This window comes from Macrobrachium rosenbergii, chromosome 27, assembly GCF_040412425.1.
Source record: "Macrobrachium rosenbergii isolate ZJJX-2024 chromosome 27, ASM4041242v1, whole genome shotgun sequence".
In the NCBI taxonomy this organism is placed as follows: Eukaryota; Metazoa; Arthropoda; class Malacostraca; order Decapoda; family Palaemonidae; genus Macrobrachium; species Macrobrachium rosenbergii.
Window position 1 is genome coordinate 34,759,991 of NC_089767.1, and position 27,018 is coordinate 34,787,008.

Consider the following 27,018-nt stretch of genomic DNA (forward strand, 5'->3'; position numbering starts at 1 on the left):
AAAAGCGAAATATCATAGAATACATTCAGAAGAAGTTTAATGAGGAATATACAGATATTCTTCACTAAGTAGCCAAAGTCACCTTTTACAGAACAAAACTAAATTGACAGCAGAGGCAAATGAAAAACAAATTTCGTTTATTTAATTTTTTGAGCATATTTTGTGGACAATGGTGTATTTATTAAATATTTATTATATATTAATTATATAATATTTATTATATATTATTATTATTATCATAATTATTCAGAAGGTGAAACCTATTCATATGGAACAAGCCCACAGGGGCCACTGACTTGGAATTCAAGCTTCCAAAGAATTATGGTGTTCATTAGGAAGAAGTAAGAGAAGGTAAACCAAAACTGGAAGAATTACCAGAAAGCACAAAGATCGTGGAGAGAGAAGCCAGGCTCTGCAGACATCTCCGTGAGAATCCGACGGGAGAAAAGAGCGACAGAACACTCCCGACTATGACGGAAACTACTGACAGCGCAGCAAATCACGTCGTCCCCCATGCCCTTTGGTTGCGCGCGGTGGCATAGGGCACGTCCTACGGAGCACCAGAAATGCCCTCGCTGCCGCACAGACCGACAGCGAGAGAGTGAGCCCCGCCGACCAATAGAAATTCCTCACTCCAATGACGTCACGTTGTCCATTTTAGGCTTAGCCGTAAGTCCGTATGTTTTGATAGAAAATGCTTATGTCAGTTGGTAATTTAGTCTTGAAGGCGCCGCCGATTGGAGAGGAAATGGTCCTTCAACTATTAATGGGGAAAGGAAAGGAACTTGAATAATTTTCCCTTATTCCCGAGGAGCTTGGCTGAAGAGAAAAAGAAAAAGCATAGCCTAGACTGATTCCAAGTCTAGATAGAAAGATAGTCTCTGCAAACAATTCCATTGACTTCAATCGAAATCGTATGAGAGAGAAAATGTGCCGAAATACTTATATATATATATATATATATATATATATATATATATATATATATATATATATATATATATATATATATATATATATATATATATATATATATATATATACATACATACATACACACATATACTCGTATACGGGTTAATTTTTACCAAAACGTAATTGTAATAACAACAATACAATCTTAAATTCTCGAATTATTCTTCACACTTTCTGGATAAGCTCTTCACTACGAAGCCTAGGATACAAATGAAAGAATGTGAATAAATTCTACACAGAATTTATAGCTATTTTACCACTTGGATATTGCGTTTTGTATTGACAAACGCATCCACAAAGCGTGAAGAAATAGAAATTCAACAGGGGATTATCGCATACACACACATGCACATGTATAATGTGTGTAAATTATACACATATCTATACATATATATATATATATATATATATATATATATATATATAATATGTATGTATATATATATATATATATTACATACTGTATATATATACATATATATGTATATATATATTTATATTACATACTGTATATATATACATACATACATATATATATATATATATATATATATATATATATATATATATATATATATATATATATATATATATATAAAATGTTGCGTGTGTGTGTGCACGCGTGTTTGTGTATATTGTATACATTCTCTCTCTCTCTTTCTCTCATGTCTTTCGTACAAGTATTTCGGCTGCAATTCCAGCTGGCTTAATTAACTATCTACGCCACATAAATTAAGCAACCGGCAAATATTTGGCGGCCAATTAATTAGGGTAATGGAAATTTATTGTTATACGCTGGATACTTTGATTCCTAGAGAGAGAGAGAGAGAGAGAGAGAGAGAGAGAGAGAGAGAGAGAGAGAGAGAGAGAGAGAGAGGAAACGAAATGGCGACATCTTATAATGAGCAACTTTAACTCCCTCTTCTATTATTCTGGCACAGTCTCTTCTTCGATGTCGAAGACACGCATATTTTTTGAGATCTTATCTGACATATATATACTGTATACATATATATATATATATATATATATATATATATATATATATATATATATATATATATATATATATATATATATATATATATATACACACACACAGAAAAATAAACCTCTGAACGACGACGTCTTCTTCTACTTTTTCCAGGCGTTTCTAACACTCACTGAGTGGGTCATTTCATACTTCGTTATGGCAGACGTTTTCCGGATGTATGCCTTTCAGGTATACCAGAATGACCTTCGGGTCCACCTGGTGGACGCACTTTCAGGTTCCCCAAAAGGGTCTTCAGGTTCCCCAAAAGAACCTTCGGGTCCACCAGGTGGAGGGACCTTCAAGTCTACCAGAAGGACCTTTAGGTCCACCAGGAGGAGGGATCTTCAAGTCTACCAGAAGGACCTTTAGGTCCACCAGGTGAAGGGACCTTCAAGTCTACCAGAAGGATCTTTAGGTCCACCAGGTGGAGGGACCTTCAAGTCTACCAGAAGGACTTTTAGGTCCACCAGGTGGAGGGACCCTCAAGTCCACCAGAATAATCTTCAGGTCCACCAGGTGGAGGGACCTACGGTGTCCACCAGAAGGACCTTTAGGTCCACCAGGAGAGGGGACCTTCAGGTCCACCAGAGGGATCTTCAAGTCTACCAGGTGGAGGGACCTTCAAGTACACCAGAAGGACCTTCAGGTCCACCAGGAAAAGGACCTTCAGGTACACCAGAAGGATTTCAAGTCTACCAAGTGGAGGGACCTTCAAGTCCACTCCACCAGAAGGACTTCCATTTTCACCAAAAGGATCTTTATGTCCACCAGGTTGAGAAATCATCATGGCCACCAGAAGGACCTTCAAGTTCACCCAATGGACCCTCAGGTCCATCAGGAGGAGTGACTTTTGTGACGATGCAATGCATTACTACCCTAATGCTATTCCCCTTGCATTTTAATACATTTACATTTATTTATTAATCTACTTTTTCCTTTTTTATTAAGTGAAATCTCTTCTTTGCGTATTTCCCTTTACCTTCGCTTACTTCCTAATGAGCACCATATTCTTTGGAAGCTTAAATTTCAAGTCAATAACCCCTTTGGTGGGCTTATTCCATATGAATAGGGTTCACCTTCTGAAAAAAAAATAATAATAATAATGTAGTTCAACTGACCCTATCTCAGAGCATAGTTTATTGTAGAGACTAATCAGTTTACCATGTACTACATGTAGACAGAGTCGTGTGCACAATTATACAAGCCTGTGAACGCAGGTACACAAAAACAAAAGCACACACATTATATTCCCAAATAATATTTCGCAAACGTAGAGATGCGTGTGCGCAATTCTACAAGCCTGTGAAAGCACGCGCACAAAAACAAGCACACACACACATATTATATTCCCATGTAATATCTTTCGTTACATTAAATACCTTGGGAAATTCACATCTAAGCTTTACCAACGGTATACCCAAGCTTGTAGAATTCGACAGTTGAGAATTAAATACACCAAGGCTTACCCAGTTGCGGACGTTGGCAATGATTTCGGGGCTGGAGACGGCTGGCTCGTCCAATGACAGGGCTTCTTCCTGGGCCTTCACTTCCAGAGGAGAGAGTTGATTGGCTGCTGGGTAGAGGGGGCCAGCCTCCAGAGCTGGGTATTGGTCGCCATTTCTCTTGCCGTGGGCCCCGAAGCAGGAGTGGCCGTACTGGGAGCAGGATCCTGAGAGCAGAAAAAAGACAGAAGGATTAGAAATAAATAAGTAAATAAATAAATAAATACGTATATAAACAAATAAATAATAATGGGTTAGAAATCTTTATAATGATATGAAGTCGTGCTTTAATTGTTCCTGTTTCTCGTATGCTCAGATCAGAAATACTGTCGTCGAATCTATTTATCTATCTACCCACATAACAATATATATATATATATATATATATATATATATATATATATATATATATATGAATAATTATAATCACTTTATCATGTGATTCGTTTGTCACACATCACCACAGGTGAAAAAGTCAAGTCCTTTGTCAATAGTTTGGAAATGAAAGTCGAAACCGAAGACAAAAAATAAGATTTAATTCAACCCCTTAAATTTCCCAAGCCCGGGTGAATAGGTGAGCCGTCGGGAGAGGCTCGTTCAAAACAGCGACCCGACTACGTATTATGCAAAAAAGAAGAAGAAGGAGGAGGAGGAGGAGGAGGAGGAGGAGGAGGAGGAGGAGGAGGAGGAGGAGGAGGAGGAGGAGGAGGAGGAGGAGGAGGAGGAGGAGGCGACTGAAAAAATCAGAGAAAAATAGAAAGCAAATACTCCTTCAAGAACCCAATAATAATACGCTATCAGGGCACCTTTATTAGCCATTCAGCTAGAACACTCAAGTTCCCTAACAGCGACCCCAACCACGTATTAAGCTAAGAAGAAGAATAAAAAGATGAAAGCGCTTTCAAAGCCTCAGAGAAAAATAGAAAGCAAGTACTCCTTCAAGAAGCCAATAATAATCATCTCTCAATGCAGCCTCATTAGCCATTTGGCCAGAGTCCTCGAGTCCCCTTACCGAGTACAGGTGGGGATGCCTGAATCCCCAAATCCTCCTCAAGCAGTCGGGATGTAAACACAACGAGGACTTTCGACCGAAACGCTTAGGTCAATAAAGGGTTTCGGAGATCGGGGCTAACGTTCACATTTTTCTGGATCTGAGAAGGAAATTTCTTAATATTCTTTTCTTTGGAGTATTTTTTTTCTTTAATGAATCATAGTATTGTGTGCCTTTTATCATTCAAACTGTATCAACACTTGAGTCTTCTGCCATACGTGAGATTTCTGTGTGTGCAGAGTAGCTATGTATGTTTCGTGTATGGAAAGTATGCATTCGTGCATAAACGGACATAAATATTTTCCGAATGTGTTCATACTGGCTATACATCTAGAAATTTTTCGTGTGTGTGTCTATATACATATGTATATATATATATATATATATATATATATATATATATATATATATATGTATATATATATATATATATATATGTATGTATACATATATATATATATATATATATATATATATATATATATATATATATATATATATATACATACACCTGTCAAACCGACATACATTACACTAGACGGAACAAACCAACTCTAACGTACATATATACAAACACATACATATACACACACACATCACCAATACAAACAGAAAGTGCAAAATCAACACTTTTCACAGCATGATTTCCAACACGAAACTAATACGAGTTATCACGCCATTCAGACGCGACACAGAAAACGGCAACAGAAAACGGATGCGGGGTTGCCAGACACTGGTAGAGGGGAGACTTCTCTATCCTCGACATTAGCCTTTGCGGACAAACGGTCGCATTTCGAGCCGACAGTAACCGCTGATGAAACGCGAGGCTTCAGGGGGTCCTTTGTTATCGGGAGGTCCTACCAGTGCCACAGGAGGGCGCCTTTCCTTCATGCGAAACGAATGAAGTCTAACGAGAGACACGAGACGGAATATGATTGCAAAATGGAATTCGTCAATTTGTGATTTAACGTTGGAAAGTGCCGTTGGGGGAATTGGGGGAATTTTTATTTATTTGTAAGCAGGCATATATATATATATATATATATATATACATATATATATATATATATATATATACATACATACACACACACATATATATATATTTTTATAGAGAGAGAGAGAGAGAGAGAGAGAGAGAGAGAGAGAGAGAGAGAGAGAGATAATAATAATAGCAACATCAAAAAGTAATAATAATAATAATAATAATAATGATAATAATCATCATCATCATCATCATCCTCATTATTATTATTATTATTATATTATTATGAAGACAAGTCTCGATCAGACCTAAATATCAGGAAGCCTGAGAAAAGACTCAAGCCTCGCCGATACCCGTGGAATGATTTCCCCAATTACGGCCAAATTTCAGTATCGACATGGAAGAAGGAGACTCTCTCATTTCGTTAACACGTAGGGTATCTTAGGGTTTCCTCAGGATGAAGAGCTAAAATCAAGTAATTTTTTTCAATTATTAACGTGGATCATTATTTTAACAATGTAAATTACGAATTTATATATATATATATCGCGCTGATGCTTGGGATGTGGGTTCGAGTCCTGCTGCCGGACATCGGAATTTACTTCAAATTTCTTGCATGTGGATCTAAGGATCTTATAGTGACAAGCGTATCCAAAAGTGCGAAGAATTCGAGAAGTTAAGAGGCATTGTGGCTATTACAGTTACACACACACACACACACACACACACAGACACATACACACACACACACACACACATATATATATATATATATATATATATATATATATATATATATATATATATATATATATATATATATATTCTCGTTTTAATTTAAATAGCTGCTGAATTAAAAACAAAAACATTATCTCACTTTAAAAATGTCCTTACTGCAGAGAACAATTCCATAATGATATCTACTTCCTCAGTGCTGCCTCAGTGACGGTATCTAATTGCACATTTTATTTCTATGAATCAGAAGCTCTTGTCCAAACTTCCATTCACAATACTCCCCGAAAGAGAGGATTAATATTCCTATTCTTATTTCCTACTGTCCCTCTGAATCATCTTTTCCAATTCATTCGTTATCTTGCTTTTTTTTATTTTTCTCCGGAAATCACGCCCTTTTGAAGTGTGACCAAATGTCCTAAAAAGAGACCAAATGTCCTAAAAAAGGGACCAAATGTCCTAAATTAACCCCTGCAACTGAAAACCAGCAGACCTAGTTCGGGCTACGGAAATTTTTACGATGGACATCCCAACAGTGTTTGTTCTCCATTTCCTTGTGAAGCAATTGAAACAAACGCCCCCAGCGAGCACTCACAAACGCAACAAACCCTCCTGCAGACAAAGGCTTGACGCAAAAGCCCTTTATCTGTTGCTATCACAGGCGGCGGGGCCATTTGGGGCCCTTAAGCCCTCATTAGACGCCATAAAAGCCAGGATAAGGCAGGCTAATCACACAAACACACACACGTACACACACACACACCTCGCTGTCTAATGCACTTCCCGAAACACCGAAATACGTTTACGGTTTCTGCTTGCTTGTTACGGGAGCGAAAGTGGAAGCGGAAATAAAATAAAGAGGGAGAAGAAGAAGGTGTTTATGAAAAGGGGCGTCAGACTGACAAAAAGGAAATGAAAACAGATATCCCTGTTGATAGACAGACGTCTAATTCTGATGTGAGGAATGGAGTGGTATATAAAATTCAGGCCAAAGGCCAAGCACTAGGATCTATGAGGTCATTCAGCGCTGAGGGGGAAATTGAGAGTAAAAAGCCTTTAAAAGGTGTAACATGAGGAAAACCTCGCAGATGCACTATGAATTTATGAAACACTTGTTAAGAGAGAATTGAGGAAAATAAGATGGAAGAGAGAGACCATGAAAGGAGTATAGTAAAAAGAATGAAAGGAGTTGCAGCTGGGGGCCGAAGGGACGCTGCAAAGAACCTTAAGTAATGCAAGAGCGGATTTTATCCTGGAAAGAATTACAAGGCCGTCATTCAGCCAGCTACCAAAATTGGTTTAAGATCTCACCAACTAAAGCTTTAACCTTAAAAGAACGATCTTCCGGACCCAACTATGATTTCAGCCTGGAGAGAGTTACAGAGGCCATAACGGCGCATCTCCGTCGAATCTCTGCATACCTCTAAATCGCAAAACCACTTATAAAACCCATCGATAAAACCCAGTACGCTTTCATAAAACGATCTCCGCCAGGAGCGTAAAGGCGGTACCTACACGAATAAATAAAAAAAAGAAAGTTTAAGAATACAGCCAGGTAACTACAGCGATCTTTCTCTCGCCTCCTCCACCTGTCTAAAGACCAGCAATTTCACGCCAGTTCAGCCTAATTTGCGGGGCCGCTGCAGTTACTCACTGCGCTCTATACCTGGACGCGTGGTATTAAGGGGGATTAGTAGACTCAAACAATAATGCGCTGGAAGAGATGAATGCCTCCATCGAGAGAGAGAGAGAGAGAGAGAGAGAGAGAGAGAGAGAGAGAGAGAGAGAGAGAATATTAAAATATATAAATGTGTATTCACAAGAGCACAAAAATCATAGAAGTGTTTATTGACAAAAAAAAGAAGGATGAACAACAAAGCATCAGAGAGAGAGAGAGAGAGAGAGAGAGAGAGAGAGAGAGAGAGAGAGAGAGAGAGAGCACATAAAAATTTAATTCACCAAATAAAATTTCATTCAGAAGAGTATAAAAATCAAACAATATCTAACGAAAAATTATATAAATCTTTCTTGCCGAAAAGCCTCAGAGAGAGAGAGAGAGAGAGAGAGAGAGAGAGAGAGAGAGAGAGAGAGAGAGAGAGAGAGAGAGACTGGTGGTAATTGCAATCAAAATTTACATGCCCTTTATTTTTGAGGTTTTCGAACCGGACCCCTGGTCCATTCGGTGGTCCATTTGCCTATTTCCTGCCTCTCACTTCCGGTCCAGCACCAATTTCATACTCCCAACCTAGTTCCAATTTCAGGAAATGGTTACAAATTGCAGTTTGTATACTATTTAGGAATAAAATGTACAAAGTAATTGACGATTAAGCTCAATTCTCTCTCTCTCTCTCTCTCTCTCTCTCTCAGTGACCACAGAAGTTTGACACTAGCTTATAAAAACAATCTCTCTCTCTCTCTCTCTCTCTCTCTCTCTCTCTCTCTCTCTCTCTCTCTCTCTCTCTCTTGTCAGTGACCACAGAAGTTGTGACACCAGCTTATATAAACTATCTCTCTCTCTAACGCCAGTGACCATAAATGTTGTGACACCAGTTTACATAAATCAATCATTCTCTCTCTCTCTCTCTCTCTCTCTCTCTGCTTCTCTCACTCTCTCAGCAAGTTTAAAAGGACTTAAAAGGTGATAATCAGCAAGTTTAAAAAGGACTGTATAATCTATCTGGTAATCTCTCTCTCTCAAGAACTCTACTCAGTGCTTCATTACATCGGACAGACATCACTATGAAACATTTCTAGCAAGATAGTTGAACTAATTACGAACTCTATAAACATTCAATCTTTCATATCTCCTTCCTAAACAAGATTGTGGTTCGGAAAGGCGAAAAAATAATTAAGACTTGTCGCCTATAAGAATGTAATTTCTAGATAACTTCGCGATAATGTAAATGTAAAAAGAAAAAATTGCAGCTTATACGAAAGTAATTTCGAGATAATCTCTAGATAACGTAAATGGGAAAAAAATAAGATTCGTAGCTTACAAGAAAGTAATTCTAGATAATTTCTAGATAATGTAAATGGTAAAAAAATAAGATTCGTAGCTTACAAGAAAGTAATTCTAGATAATTGCTAGATAATGTAAATGGTAAAAAAATAAGATTCTAGATAATCGATAATTGCTAGATAATGTAAATGGTAAAAAAATAAGATTCATAGCTTAAAGTTATTTCTAGATAATCTCTAGATACTGTAAATGGTAAAAAAATAAGATTCACAGCTTACAAGAAAGTAATTCTAGATAATTGCTCTAATGAAATAAAAAAATAAGATTCGCAAAAGTTATTTCAAAATCTCTAGAACTAAATTTGTAGCTTATAAGAAAGTAATTCTAGATAATGTAAAATAAAAAGTTCCACCATACGAATTGCGTTGATGCGGACTCCAACACCACCTTCCTTTACCTCTTACAATACTTCCCCAAATATAAAGGTCTAAAACTTAAGATCCTGGGCGTCAGTTCTGATTACACCAGTGGCACTTGACGCCCACAATCTCGCCCCCCCACCCCCCCACAAACTCCTCCCAACCCAGAGCAAAGACCCCTCGCCTAAACAAGCATCAAAGGAATGAAAATCCTAATGTTTGGCAGAGAGAGAAAATGAGGGTGGGAAAGAAGAAAAGAAAAAAGGAAGTCTTGAATCCAGCCCCTATTGAATCTATTTCCTACGTGACAAAAAAAAAAAAAAAAAAAAAAAAAAAAAAAAAAAAAGAGGAGCAAATACATCTGCCTAGGGTGTCATGTTAACGAAAACTTTAAATTGATTTTGGTGGAAAGTTTTCACTAAGAGCTTCTCTATGTTGAGGAGGCCTCTCTATCTCAATCTCTCTCTCTCTCTCTCTCTCTCTCTCTCTCTCTCTCTCTCTCTCTCACACACACACACACACACACACAGGTAGTCGACAAAGCGAGAATAAAATATTCTCTAACTATCTATCTGTCTTCTCTCTCACACAGACACACACACATGCACATACGCACAAGAGAGAGAGAGAGAGAGAGAGAGAGAGAGAGAGAGAGAGAGAGAGAGAAAATAATGACGGTATTACCGAAAATGAAAAAAGACAGCAGGCAGGTTTGAGGGGCGGAAATACATTATATACTTTCCCCCGGACGGTTTTCGGTAAATATTTCTTTTCACTTTCCAAAACGAAAGGTAAATGGATCCAGAAAATGTGGCCCGTTGGGATTTTTTTTTTTTTTTTTATCTCCCTTCGATGAGTTAATAATAAACAGCGGCTAAGCCGAGGAACGTCAGTCGAGATAGAGCGAATGTTATTCAAGAACTTTGTAAGTCTCTTTAACCTGAATTTAAAAGCGTCAGACGTTTGTTGTACGATTTTGGAGTTTTCAAGATTTTCTAAAATTATTTTTCTTATATAAACGTATTGCACAGAAATTAACTGCAATATTAAATTTAGGCCAAAGACCAAGCGCTGGGACTCATGAGGTCATTCAAAGCTGAAAGGGAAATTGAGAGGAAAAAGATTTGAAAGGTGCAACGGGAGGAAAACCTCGCAGTTGCACTAAGAAACAATTGTTAGGAGAGGGTGGAGGGTAAGATACATGAAAAAGAATATGAACGGAAGCATAGCAATGTGGAAAAATATTTAATTACATGCACAAAGCTAATGAATACACATCCTAACAAAGAAACCTCCCAACTGAAGGATAATAGAATATATATATATATATATATATATATATATATATATATATATATATATATATATATATATATATATATATATATATATATATATATATATATATCTATATATATATATATATATATATATATATATATACATACATATATATCTATATATATATATATATATATATATATATATATATATATATATATATATATATATTACACACACTCACACACACATCTATATATATATATATATATATGTATGTATGTATACATGAAGTGGAAAAATCGGCATATTCATCTGACTTGGCTACGTAAAAAGCACACGAGTCAGGCAGGAGATAAACACTCATCACTTAACCTCCAATTTCACAGTCTTGTTATTTATAAAAAAAAATCAGTTTCAGAAAGGCATCATTATTTTTTGGAAAATGAGTGGTTACAGGTCTTAATCTTGGTAAGAGAAGTAAAGTAATTAAAGATTTTTTACACAAGCGGCTCAGTGTCTTTAATCTTAATAAAAGAATTACAGTGATTAAAGAATTTTTACACAAGATGCTCAGTGTCTTAATTTTGATAAATGAATTACAGTAATTAAAGAATTTTTACATCAAGGTGTTAAAGACAGGCTATGATAGAGCTCTAAAGAACCAATTCCTCACTCGTAATGCTTCAAACAAGTTTGGTTCAAATGACTGAAAACTATTAATTATACTTTTTCAATTTTTACTTCGCAACAGCACCACAGAGGTAGTACCCTCAACTTGAATATAAATAAATAAATAAGTATATATACACACGCAAACACATATATATATATTTTATATTGCAACCCTGCACTCTGCTGTAGTTGAATTTTATATATGTTTTTTCAGTGGCAGACGATTTTCAGTAACTGTCGTGGCCACATGAGATTGGTTATCAGAAAAAGGTTGCATAACTAGTTATATTCTTTTTGAAAATACCAACTCTTATTTATAATTAGTTATGCAACCTTTTCTGATAACTAATATTCATATCTGGCCGCGAAAATATGGGCGATTACCTAGCGCCGAAAAAAACATATATAAAATATTCCGTTACAGCAGGACAGTAGAAAACATTCCTCCACAGCAGAGGACAGTAGAAAACATTCCTCCACAGCAGAGGACAGTAGAAAACATTCCTCCACAGCAGAGGACAGTAGAAAACATTCCACTACAGAAGAGGACAGCACACAATATCCCACTACATCAGAGGACAGTAGAAAACATTCCACTACAGAAGAGGAGAGTAAAAAATGTTCCACTACAGAAGAGAACAGCAGACAATATCCCACTACATCAGAGGACAGTAGAAAACATTCCACTACAGCAGAGGACAGTAAAAAATGTTCCACTACAGAGGAGGACAGCACACAATATCCCACTACATCAGAGGACAGCAGAAAATATTCCACTACAGCAGAGGACAGTAAAAAATGTTCCACTACAGAAGAAGACAGCACACAATATCCCACTACATCAGAGGACAGTAGAAAACATTCCACTGCAGGTAAGGCCAGTATAAAATATTCTAATACAGCAGAGGACAGTAGAAAACATTCCTCCACAGCAGAGGACAGGTAGATAGCAGAGATCGATGAGCCTAAACGACTTCCTTGGCCCGGGGCAAAGCAGCGTCACCCAAACGGGATGACAAAGAGCTCATAAATGGATGACAGGCAGACAATGGGCGAAAAAACACCGAGACAATGACTCGATATTAAGAGATTCCGAAGTCCGGACAATGCAATGGTTTGGTGCCTTGGGATAGTTCCGCTTTTATTGACTCCGTGCCTCAAGTGATGACGTAGGTTCCAACAGGTGATGCACTCATGGTAGATTTTTGAGATTATGATAAATATGCTAATATTATTGGTATCGTTCATCTTAGCGTTGGAAGTGATAGATGCTTTAGCTGGATTCAATCTTATTTAGTTTCTCTATCTTTCTAATAACTGCTTTTTCAAGATCACTACATTCTGCCAAAACTCGCCAGTGTTCATCATTCTTTGAAGAGGAAAATAGTTCCAAACTGGGTAGTTTTATTAGGAAGAATATACTTTATCACTTACAGAGGAACGACACTGGTAACTGAAATATGGCGTTCATCCTCCGTGGAGTTTTCCTTCTTCAGGTGAAACTATGAGGCATAGAATATTACTAATGACGATTTCCTCCTGAAAAAGGAGAACCTTTCGACATTCACTAAGGTCCCCTTCAGAAGCTCCTGTTTTACGTTCATCCACTTAAACTTGGTTTTATACAATGGCTTTTTTTACTTTAACCATTCCAAGCAACGATTCAAACCCTATGCTGAAATCTGAACGGTATGATTTGCCTATGACAGTACAATGACGCATACATGCAATATCTCACTACCTTTGCATGATGACACACACACCATGCACACACACACACACACACACGAGTGATGCATAAAGCAACAACCTCTCGGGACACAGTAGACGTAAGGACGTTTCATCAACCGGAGATAATCTGTCCATTGTTTAGACAGCCATGGACGACTGGATCATTGGGCCCAGAATTTCGGAGAAAGGACGTGCCTCCCTGCATGATTACTGACGCTATGCAGACACGGGCTTAAGGACAAATTATATGAAGAAACAAATATACACTTTTATAATGCCACAAATATAAAATTCTATATCGCCACAAATATAAAATTCTATATCGCCACAAATATAAAATTCCATAAGGCCACAAATATAAAATTCTATAAGGCCATAAATATAGAATTCTATAAGGACACAAATATAACAATCGATAAGGCGATAAATATAAAATTCTATAAGGACACAAATATAACATTCTATAAGGCGATAAATATAGAATTCTATAAGGGCACAAATATAACATTCTACTAGGCCACAAATATAAAATTCTACACAGCTGCACTTCGTTAACGTAAAGACGTTTACGAAATTGGCATGAGCATTCGCGTTGTGCCTGAATGAACCGCGGCGAAATGAATCGTAATCCCATCTGAATGCACAGGAAAACGATGGTAATGGAAACGCAGGGTGCTCTGTGCACTGGCGTAGATTAATGCTTTTCATGCACACATTGGAAAACTGAACAGTGCTTGTGTCAAATCTACAGTGTGCGGCTTGATAAAAAAGTCAAATAACAATTAATTGCAACTTACATTTAAAAAGTGTAGTGAGTAAGTGCGACCTTGCTTACACTTAAAAGGCTCCCTACTTGACTTGGGTGATGGGAAAGCAAGTGTTATTCACACACCAACTGTAACCTTCAGTCTTAATAAAAATGATAATAATAAAAAAAATAGGCATGCCTTGCAGATACTTGACGAGTTCCCTCAAAGCCCACTAATTTTTTGCACTTTTGCACAACATACGCCAAACAGATTGGTGGAAACAAATGAGCATCCAAGAGCGTCACGAAACCACAAACATCCGACAAGGCTGAGCATCAAGAATCGCGAGGGAGAGATGCGTGACCTTTCTGAGTAATGAGGTGTTACAGATTTAGAAGGAAAGTAAAAAAAATAAATAAATAAATAAAAAGTGAGGCAAATCGGGATGGAAGTTAATCCGAAATAATGCTGTACGAGTACAAGAGTAAATGCACTATTGGACGAAGACTGACTGTGTATTCAAAAAGAACTACGGTTAAAATGAGTTGGCGACAGATTACATCAATGCATCATCACAGAATGAACTAGAAGAAATCGTCCATCCTTTCACTACAAGCAGTTTATGCATGTAAACATACATACATACACACACACATATATACACACATACACACAAAGTAAGAACTACGCTTGAGTAAATGCATGCACAGTGTGAGAGTGTAAAACTATATATATATATATATATATATATATATATATATATATATATATATATATATATATATATATATATATATATATATATATATATATATATATATATATATATATATATATATACACACACACAACAAAAACAAACTAGATACAAAAATACGCTCATATATGAAAGCGCCAATTTGTATGTGTATGCGAACCTATCTCCCCACCCAACAAACACACATACACACACACACACAAAACACAGACTTATACATAACAGAATCATTGGCATACACACACAAGACCCAAAGTCTGGCGAATATTCCCTCGTCTTCCCCTTCCTCTCATTACGCATTCTGTCCCAATTAAAGATGATTAGAGGCACCGATAAAACAGTTGAAGAACTTCCAAAATACATCTGATCCCACTCGCTCTAAGGAGGAGGAGGAGGAGAAGAAGTGAGAGAGAGAAAGAGAGAGAGAGAGAGGCGAGGGCAACTGAATGGAATTAAGTGGACATGGGACAAAGACGGAGAGAGAGAGAGAGAGAGAGAGCCCTCAAACCCTACGTTCGATCTCCGAAAATCAGAATTCCAGAATCTGTTAATCTAAAAGGGAATTATGTACTGGGTTGTTAGGTGACTAAGATGAGAGAGATAACTACTCGAGAGAGAGAGAGAGAGAGAGAGAGAGAGAGAGAGAGAGAGAGAGAGAGAGAGAGAGAGAGAGAATAACATTTATCAAGACAGTGGGGGGAGGAAGAAGAAGAAGAAGAAGGGAAAGAAGGTGTACTATCCCTCAGATCAAAACGAACACCTCAGCGACGCATAAAGATAACTGCATTAGGAAAAAAAGCACCTTTGTTTGTGGTGTTTATGTGTGTGTTTGCTGTTTGTGTGTGTGTGTGTGTGTGTGTTTTGTGTCTCCCTTGTCGGGAAAGGCATAATCAATGTAGTGTTTATTATTATGAAGGAAAAATATTCTGTAAGAGATGATGTAAGGAATAGGTACATTAGTAACTACACACACACACACACACACACAGAGAGAGAGAGAGAGAGAGAGAGAGAGAGAGAGAGAGAGAGAGAGAGAGAGAGAGAGAGAGAGAGAGAGAGAGAGAGAGACATTTAGCAGTATCTATTCATCAATCAATAACTGCATTGGGAAAACTTTGTCTCAAGCCCTCAAACCCTAAGTTCGATCTCCGAAAATCCAGAATAATTCTGTTAATCTAAAAGGGAATTATGCACCTGGTTGTTAGGTGACTGTCGAGGGTACAGCTAAAAAGAAGACGTGAGAGAGCGATAACTACTCGTTGGAGAGAGAGAGAGAGAGAGAGAGAGAGAGAGAGAGAGAGAGAGAGAGAGAGAGAGAGAGAGAACTCCATCCTATCAGGAAGAGAGGTGGGGGCGGAAGAAGAAGAAGAAGAAGGGAAAGAAGGTGTACTGAAACCATCCCTCAGATGTTGTCCAAAACGAACACCTCAGCGACGCATAAAGATAATAAGAGAAGCCCCGTGACTGCCAGTCCTTGATTGACTCATTCGTCGTGACAAAAGCGACCGACGAGAGACAGAATGCGACAGCACAACAGGACTGCGGTGTTTGTGGTGTTTATGTGTGTGTTTGCGGTGTTTGTGTGTGTGTGTGTTGTGTGTGTGTGTGTGTTTGTGGTAATCACAAAGGCGTAGCGATGGGTAAATGTAGTGTTTGTTATTATGAAGGAAAAATATTCTGTAAGAGAAAAAATAGGTACTTAGTAACTACACACACACACACAGAGATCACACATATAGATGTAAGTGTGTATAGATATAAATATTATAATATATATATATATATATATATATATATAATTTATATATATAAATATATAAATGTATATGTATATATATATATATATAATTTATATATATAAATATATAAATGTATATGTATATATATATATATATATATATATATATATATATATAGAGAGAGAGAGAGAGAGAGAGAGAGAGAGAGAGAGAGAGAGAGAGAGAGAGAGAGAGAGAGAGAGAGAGAGAGAGATTAATGAAAGCAATCATGTACGCCTTGTAAATATACACACAGGGACCAATAAAGCTATTTAATCATCTGCATACACGTACATAAAAAGCACTAAGTATTTAGTACAAAGAAGGATGTATATCATACAAATATACAAGTCTCTTATCTTTCGTGCAACATTCAGCGTCATATTTTTCAGTGACATACGTCTATCATCCTGAGTACAGAAAAGAATTTCACCTTCTTCTGGTCCGCACATTGAAGGATCCTTGCATTATACAGATGCAAGAATTCTGCTGAAAATACTGACTTTCAAAATACAGTTAAAAAAACTGGAATGTGTAATCTGTGTTTATAACGTCACAGTGAGTGAGGTTATAAATATTTCTGCCGTCATGTTGCTATCTTTCACGCAAGGAACTTTAACTAAAACTATTATTATAACAGTTACTCAGCAGATTAACCCTATTCATATGGAACAAGTCCAAAGCGGGCACTGACTTGAAATTCAAGCTTCCAAAGAATATGGTGTTCATTCGAAAAAAGTAACAGAAAGGAATGAAAAATACAGAAAGAAGAGATAAGTTATTAGAAAATCAGATAAATGAACAAATAAATTAATAAAAATGTATGTAAAAATCAAATTTAAGTGAGAGACAGCCGTAAATAGCCCACTTCACAAACTTATTGCTTTGGGGGTAAACATCTGAAAATCTTGAAACTATTACCAAAAAATTATGTACCTTTTTAATACTTTTTTTTTATTTTTTACTTCTTCGATAGCCAAGAGGGCTGGAAGATCTCTCCGTTCGTAAAATGCCGCGGTTATTGAGTCTGGTTGAAAGGTTAATGAATTCGGGGAAGGGCCCGGCCGAAATCTCCGTTTTATTTTCGTGTTTGCAATGCAAAAGTTAACCGCGAGGTACACATGCCTTTACGTAGGCCGACCCTGCGTTTTTCGAAAGGTCAATGCTACGAGCCTGAAGGCACGGAAGAAAAAGAATGAGAAAAGGAAAAGAAGAAGGACAATACGATGAGATTAAAGCACGAGAAAGAGAACAGTCCTAAAGCCTCTTGCTGCTGCAGTGTGCAGGATTTACAAACGTTCGTCCGATCGACAGGTCTGGAATCCCTGAAATCTCTAAGAAGCAAAGACGAAGAAGACAATGTTTATTATCTGAAAGGAGAAATGACCTACAGTGACGAGGAAAAAATCAGAAAGTGACACATACACTTTTTCTCTTTTTCTTTTCACAAATCTCTAACTTACAGTGATAAGGAAAATGCAAATATAAAAAAATATATATGTTCTTTCTTTTCACAAGCCTCTAACCTTTCACGGTTAATGTCCGATAAAAAGTGTAATTACCTCTGAGTATCACTGTGTGAAGATTTAAGACTCGCCAATTTTGAAATGAAAGATTTTACATCCCTTCAAAATTATACGTCCGGTTCTGTAACCACTTTGATTTTTAACTGCTTCCTGATAAATACAACATGAAATTACAGAATATATAGACTAATAGACGTCACATCTCAATCAGTCATTCAAGACTGGAAAAAAGTAAAGTTATAAATGTGAAGTTATGAAGTCGCTGAATCGCATAAACATTTATAAAAACACTTCAAGCGTAGAAAAAATCTATACCGTTTTAATTCTAAAATGTCAAACATTCCCCCGTGACTCCCCTGTGGGAAAAAGCGCTATCCAAAATCTACGAGAAATTCCCATAATATTTCAAATACTTCCTTGGAGCGTGCCTTCCGAACCGAACGATAACAAAACCTCCACTTTTTTTTTTTTTTTTTTTTTTTTTTTATCATCATCCTGCTGGCAAGGATCTTGCATTATAAAATATTTATCAAAACCATACGGTGGGGACAAACTTATTACTAACCTTTCGAAAGAAAATGGATAGAAATTCTATTTCGTTTTGTGGTGGGCGTCTGTGTATGTGTGTGTGTGTGTGTGTGTTTTTAATGGAAGGCGACTGAACAAGCAAACCTGTATCTTTAATCAGCTAAGTACTGAAGGAGGAAGGGTACGGGTTGCGTTCAACTACCACTTCATACGAACATATAACCGCTAGACTCCAATTACAACAATAGTTCTGAATGGATCAAGTGTTCTCATTCTTTTTTTCCTCTACCTTTTCTTCATACACTTGTAACCGCTCTTCACTTAGGGGGAAACGTTTTAACCCTCCTTCTCCACTTACTTAAAACCACACAGTTCTAGATCAACGAAGAGCGCGTCAGATTTACTAATAAACACAATAAAATCCGATTTTGTACGAAACATTCAAGCATGTGAACGCCCCCACTTAATATTCTCTCTATCATCCGACTACCATAATGAAAACCTCTCCAATAAAAGAAGTAAACATTCCAAAAACAACAAAGACATAACACCTAAAGGAAAACGTCTGAAAACGAAGAATCGCTTTCCATCAGCAAAAAACGTATTAAGGTTGTCAACACCAAGCAGTTAAACACATCCCTTTTCCATTGTGCAGTATGAAGAAGCCTTTAATCGAACTATTCTGTTTTATTACTTACCCCCTTTCGCTCAAGTAAGTCCTGATATAAGACGTCCACATTAGGCCTTAACAAAACGTAAAGGTATGCTTTGGATTCTACTTGAAAACACTATTTTGAAAAAAAAAGAAAAAATCTACTCTTATTATGTCTATTGATAAAGAATCCCCAAATACAATACATCAAAAACTTACGGATACACTTGGTTCATTCAAAATACTATTGTTAAGAAATGGAATTCTGTCTTTTGATCAGTGCACCAGGAAGCTTCTTTTGTTGTGTGTGTGAGAGAGAGAGAGAGAGAGAGAGAGAGAGAGAGAGAGAGAGAGAGAGAGAGAGAGAGGGACGTGGAGCTAGATTAAAGGTCTTATTTCGGAAGACGTATACATATACATGTATGTATATATATATACAGTATATATAATGTGTATGTATGTATATATGTATATACAGTAATATTATGTACGTATGTATGTAACTGGAAAAAGTTACATTTCTATATAAGTCATCAAACTGTCATCGATCGCACGCTAGCATAATTCGCATGCTCGAGTCTAAACAACATCAAGAAGATTCACAAAACGTACAATTTAACGATGTCCAATAAATCTCATTAAATATGCTAAACATTTTTCATCATTTTAAACCACTTATCAATTACTCGCCATTGTCATGGACCCCTCCTTACCAAAAAATTATCTTTATTTACTAAATAAAAAAGATAAAAGCAAAAATACCTCACTAAATATAAATAAATAAATAAATCCCAATTCCATTACTGAAAACAGGAGTCTACCTCGCAGTACCAATGGACCTATTTAAAAGTCCGAATGAAATTAGAATTAGTCGAGAAACTTTCTTCGATAAGGTCATTAATAAAAGCTCTTTAGGAATAATAAGCAGCCGTGGTCTGATTTCTTAACGCATAAGGAACAAGGTATTGGATTAGAGATGAAAATATTAAAGAAATATATGTCACATACATGAAAACCGAATTAGGATATGGAGAATGATCTGATATTCTGTTCAAAATATATCTCAAAATAAATATCAGAAGAATCATATGCATTCTTTTGCATACACTTTCATTTGTTTCCTGACACTTTCTGTTCTTAATAATGAGCGCAATTTTTATGTATTATTTATCCATATTATGTTCGTTTTCTCGGTTCTTGAGTTGGCCCACCACATTTATTATTTTAGGACTCTTAATTTATTTATAAGTTTAATGTGCGTCCTCCTGGCTTGGAAAATTACATCAGCAAAGAGTTGAAGCAGCAAAATAAAATAATAATAATAATAATAATAATAATAATAATAATAATAATAATAATAATAATAATAAATAAACAAGTAAATAAATATGTAGAAAATAAAAATAAATATAAGAGAATGATATATCACCCTACAAATAAGTCTATATACCCTGCAAATAAGTCTATATACGTTCGCTCCTCGCTTCCTAATTTACAAGCATAATGTGATTACCGGAGAACCATCCCAGCTTCGTAATTTCCCCTAATAAAATTATCAACAATTATTACTGACAAATGATATAAAATTATCAATAATTACTGCAGAAAACTGACAAAGCCGTTGATAACAGAAATCTCTCACGACAACATAATACGCAAATTCCCTCCGTACTTAAAAAATGAAGAGCTGGCAGATAACTCGAAAGAATAAACCTTTTAAAAAATGAAAAATGAAATGGAATAATGAAAAATGAAACAAATTAGGCCGGAAATGCATATTCAAGTCACGTACGGCATTGGAAGATGATTAGCGAAGGAAAAAAAGGAGAGAGGTGATAAGTCAGGTTGGGGAGAGAATCAAGAGAAAAGAATAGGTATAGACAGAAAAGGAGAGAGAGAGAGAGAGAGAGAGAGAGAGAGAGAGAGAGAGAGAGAGAGAGAGAGAGGAGGATACCTGAAAACTGGCTTAATGTGGCTAATAAATATGACATTGATCGAAATTAACACAAAATTCAGGTTGCCAAATTCATAAACGAACATCGAGAGAGAGAGAGAGAGAGAGAGAGAGAGAGAGAGAGGAGGATACCTGCAAACTGGCTTAACGTATTTGTAATACATATGACATACGAAGGTGATCGAAATTAACACAAAATTCAGGTTGCCAAAATCATAAACGAACATCGAGAGAGAGAGAGAGAGAGAGAGAGAGAGAGAGAGAGAGAGAGAGAGAGAGAGAGAGAGAGAAAGAGAGAGAGAGGAGGATATCTCTGCAAACTGGCTTTACGTATTTGTAATACATATGACATTTGAAGGTGATCGAAATTAACACAAAATTCAGGTTGCTAAAATCAAAAACGAACATAGAGAGAGAGAGAGAGAGAGAGAGAGAGAGAGAGAGAGAGAGAGGATATCTCTGCAAACTGGCTTTACGTATTTGTAATACATATGACATTTGAAGGTGATCGAAATTAACACAAAATTCAGGTTGCTAAAATCAAAAACAAACAGACAGAGAGAGAGAGAGAGAGAGAGAGAGAGAGAGAGAGAGAGAGAGAGAGAGAGAGAGAGGAGGATACCTGCAAACTGGCTTTACGTATTTGTAATACATATTAACAGACGATGGTGATCAAAATTAACAAAAAGTTCAGGTTGCTAAAATCATAAACGAACATCGATAGAGAGAGAGAGAGAGAGAGAGAGAGAGAGAGAGAGAGAGAGAGAGAGAGAGAGAGGAGAAAATAAGTTGTTTAGAGCCAATTATAAACTAACAGCCTCCTAGGAAAACACCCAGCGTGACCCACTTACGAAATGAATGGGAACCTTGGAACCTTCCCCAAATTATGAATGAATAATGAAGTAATAAATAAATAAACCCCTAAATATACTTCCACTACAAATTAACAAAGCCACCGGGGTCTCTCCTAACCCCCACCCCCCAAAAGCCGGTCTATCACAGTCCCTGATTGGCGGAAAGTTTGCTTTCTTGGCCAATGTAACATCAGTATTCATCAAGGCTGGGCGCCGCTCCGACCAATCAGAAATGTCTATCTTTATTGACTATCTGGCAACTCCCTCGTCTCACTTATTCCGTACAAGTGGTTTATCTCTAGCCATTTGCATTAGAAAATGAGAGAGAGAGAGAGAGAGAGAGAGAGAGAGAGAGAGAGAGAGAGAGAGAGAGAGAGGATGGAATTCAATGATCTCTGATGGAATGATTCTGTTTCAGGTTAAGATATCATTCAGAAAATGAGAGAGAGAGAGAGAGAGAGAGAGAGAGAGAGAGAGAGAGAGAGAGAGAGAGAGAGAGGACGGAATTGCAATAAGGAATGATGCTAGGTTGATCTCTAATGGTATGAAGCTGTGCTTCAAGTTAAGAAATTATTTAGAAAATGAGAGCGAGAGAGAGAGAGAGAGAGAGAGAGAGAGAGAGAGAGAGAGAGAGAGAACTCTGCAATGAGGAATGATGCTAGTCTGATCTCTAATGGTATGAAATTATTTATGTGTGTATATCTGAGGCTGGGTAATTTTTACGCTAATATTATCCGGCTAAAATATTCCCACGATATTTCCCCTCCATTTCTCAAAGCAGAGATTAACGCAAATTTTTCACTAATTTGTATTAAATATTTTAACATTTACTCAGCAGAACTGTTTTTAAGGAGTAATTTTTAAAGCAATTAATTCATATACCTTTATTGTAACTATTACTTTTAATGGATAGTTGCACTAATGCAATCTAACTTTAGGAGGAAATCACTTTGATATCGTAATTATTCTTTAAAATATAATACAAAATATAATAAGAAAACACTTCAGCATTCCATGTACTGTGATTGTATATTTCGACAGTTTTATCAAATAGAGAGAGAGAGAGAGAGAGAGAGAGAGAGAGAGAGAGAGAGAGAGAGAGAGAGAGAGAGAGAGAGAGAGAGAGAGAGATTTATATTGTCCAGGATACTACACATCCCGTCAGCATTCATTGTACTGTGATTGTATATTTCTACAGTTTTATCAAAGAGAGACCTTACCTTACAGACCTTACAATTCGTTCGGGTTGCCCCAGGTCCCTCAGTGTGAGGCGCCTTTGATGTCTACCAGAGAGAGTCTTGGATGGTCTGGGATGCATCTTAGATATTTGTCGAGCTTATTTATTAAACACATCTACGCTCACTCCTGTTATGTTCCTCAGATGAGCTGGTAGCGCATTGAATAGACGCTGCATTGTCTCTGTGTGTGTTTATCAAATATGGGTGAAGTCTCAGAGAGAGAGAGAGAGAGAGAGAGAGAGAGAGAGAGAGAGAGAGAGAGAGAGAGAGAGTTCCGAAATAAAAGAGAATTTCGACTGAACATTTATAACTGATTTGTCCTCGTGATAATGAAGGCGTCTACAGAGAGAGAGAGAGAGAGAGAGAGAGAGAGAGAGAGAGAGAGAGAGAGAGAGAGAGAGAGAGAGAGAATCTTATAGCACCCACGATATTCCAACATCGGTGGGAGCCTTTATAAGATACTAGGGCGGCACCCATCAAAGAATATAGAAACAATCACAATAATAACAGCAAATATTAGCGCTTACAACAACAACAACAGAACATAAACAACAACATCTACACAGCAGACAAGCCTCGAGAGACCAGAGACCGCGCAACAACAAAAACAAAAACAACCTGTTGCATTCCCGAGCGTACAAAATAAAAAAAAAAAACTCCTATCGATAATGATAAGCAAACACGCGCCTGCTAATGAATGCAACAGCAGATAAGGTGAATCAGGTGTTAATCAGATGAGGGAACGGCGCCTGCAGAAAGCGAATAAATTTCAGGAAGGGCGAATTATGCATCTGGGCGAATCGCAGCAGTCGCCCTGTTTGTTGTTTGCTATGTAGGGGAAGTTGGGGGCGGGGGGGGGGAAGGGCCATGATGGAATTTGGGAGTTAATTAGGCGTATAGCCCATATATATTCATGCGTAAAGGGATGTTTTTCCAAAATAGAAAGGAACTTCGACTCAACATTAAGATTTTATTTACTATCGGAATCATAAGACGTATATCTATCTATATATATATATATATATATATATATATATATATATATATATATATATATATATATATATATATATATATAGATATATATATATAGAGAGAGAGAGAGAGAGAGAGAGAGAGAGAGAGAGAGAGAGAGAGAGAGAGAGAGAGAGAGAGAGAGAGACTGATTTCTAGGACATTAGAGCAGTAATGTGAACCTTTCAAAAGGATTACGACAATAACTCAAGCAATGCAGTAGCCATAGTTGTTTAGATGAAAAACATCACGATATCTCTAAATAAATAAATAAATAAATAAATAGGTAAATAAGTAAATAAGTAGGTAAGTAAATAAATAAATAAATAAATTAATTAATTAATTAATTAATTAATATATAGATGAAGTCACCATTTTTCCCCAATACTTCACCCAAACCCTATCAGGAGACCGGTGCCTTGAGGAATAAATATTCACATCATAATCAAGGAGACAGAGAGGAAAAAATAACCTACCAAATATAAAAAAAAAATGTCAAGAAAAAAAATACTTAAAACAAAAACATCTCGATTGTGTGCGTAAGCCTTCGCTGCTTTATCTCGAGACAGAACAAACAAGCGGAAAAAAAAAAATTCTCAAAACGTTTAAAAATGTTTCAGTTCTTTGTACGTTTTCCGTGGGCGGCTCTGCTGAGGTTTTAGGCAAACGTTCAAATCGAATTACTCTGGCCCAGATTTTAGGGGGTTGGCTTTTCAATATTTTTTTTTTTTAATTTTTGAGAGAGAGAGAGAGAGAGAGAGAGAGAGAGAGAGAGAGAGAGAGAGAGAGAGAGAGAGAGAGAGAGAGAGAGAGAGCTTGAAACGAGGAATGGAAGACGTGACACAAAGATGGGAGATGATGAAAGAAAGGCCCATTATTATAAATTGAGTTTAGCTTTCTCTCTCTCTCTCTCTCTCTCTCTCTATATATATATATATATATATATATATATATATATATATATATATATATATATATATATATATATATATATATATATATATATATATATATATATATATATATATATTTGTGTTGTGTTCGCACGCGAATGTATACAAGCGCTCTTATGTGAGAGAGAGAGAGAGAGAGAGAGAGAGAGAGAGAGAGAGAGAGAGAGAGAGAGAGAGAGAGAGAGAAAGCGTGTGTCACTAATGAAAAGCGTCACGCCATTAAGAGTGGTTGACGTCTTATGAGAGCGAAGCATTAACCTAACATTTAAAGACCCCGACGACGCAACCGGCTGCCGAAAGTGTTATTAAAGAAACAAGGAGAGAGAGAGAGAGCGGAATTAGTGGTGACTACGATAATGGGGCGCTTTCTCTCTCTTTCTATGTACAGAGATCTTCGTTATCACCAGAGTAAATCAGTTCTTAGTGTTCAATCGAAGTTCCCTTACATTTCGGAAAACTCTCTCTCTCTCTCTTTGTGTCTGTATAGAGGTCTTCAACATCACAAGAGTAAATCAATTCTTAATGTTCAATCGAAGTTACCTTTTATTTCGGAAATCTCTCTCTCTCTCTCTCTCTCTCTCTCTCTCAGATACCCTTGCTCAATAGAATGTATTTTTTATCTAGAGATTGGTCTTAAGATAAACGTCATAAATACATAAGTAAATTTGTAGATTCTAAGAAAGGAATAAGTCGTTTTCTACACTATAGGGAAAGAAATTAACCCTTGCCTGTAAACAATAAAAAAAACTACATTTCCGTATACGGAAAACATCTACAGAAAACCTTCACCAGTAAGTTGGTCCTTTTCAGACAAACAACAGAGTGCCAGAACGAACCTCAGGTACCCTCCAAAAAGGTCAAGGAGGACCACCTTTCTCGAGACTGGGTTAAAGAAGAGCAAGAGACTCGAGAGAAAGCAGCTCAGATACAAACAGGATCTCCCAGAAGACAAACGAGTCCATACCAAAATATTATGGAAATTCAGAACTTTTTTTTACATGGACATTTACAAGCGTAAACACTAGGCATGCTCAGATAGTGTCAATATTATGAAAAAGGGTGAATGTTTAGATCAAGTTCCTTTCCCACTCTCCGACAGGACTCTTGGAATCTAGGCTGCCTCTACTTTGTCCCAGGAGTCCTATAACTTTCCCCCCCTCAAGCCGTAAATCCGTAGTAGGATCCTTTGGGAACGGAAGGATAAAATGAAATTCTTTCTTAAAGAGCAGGCTAGCTTTCAGCCTGGCATCAGTCTGAAGTCTTTGGTTGCATAGATATATACCAGCATTTAATATTTACCATACACTTTTTCCATCCAGAATATAGTAACATTTCACTTTTTAGGTTTTTTTTTTGAATGGGGGTGCTATCCCCGCCCCCTTCTCCAAGTCCTCTCATACCGAGGTTGCGGCCCAACTCAGTCGACACACCACCAGGTGCATGATTCAATGATTGGGTCAAGAGAGGCACAATGGATTTTTAGGAAACATGGCCAAAAACGCTTCTCCCACGTGGGATCGAATTGCGGTCTATCGATGATAGAACACAGGAGTTAACGACTGTGCATGTGTGTGTTTATACAATGTATCTAAATATTTTAATAATAACCCTAACATACACATAATCGCCATAACAACATATGCAGACATTAATTTGGCAATAAGAGCATAAA

At 36.9% G+C, this 27,018-nt stretch overlaps 1 protein-coding gene across 1 annotated transcript in view; it reads right to left on the bottom strand.

Annotated features, from left to right (window-relative positions):
- Nucleotides 1-27,018, bottom strand: part of LOC136853608 (uncharacterized) — a 94,216-nt gene that overhangs the window by 1,017 nt on the left and 66,181 nt on the right. Inside the window, exon 2 of the mRNA XM_067129372.1 lies at nucleotides 3,475-3,677. Coding sequence (XP_066985473.1) covers nucleotides 3,475-3,677 — 203 coding nt within the window. The remainder of the gene's footprint in view (nucleotides 1-3,474; nucleotides 3,678-27,018) is intronic.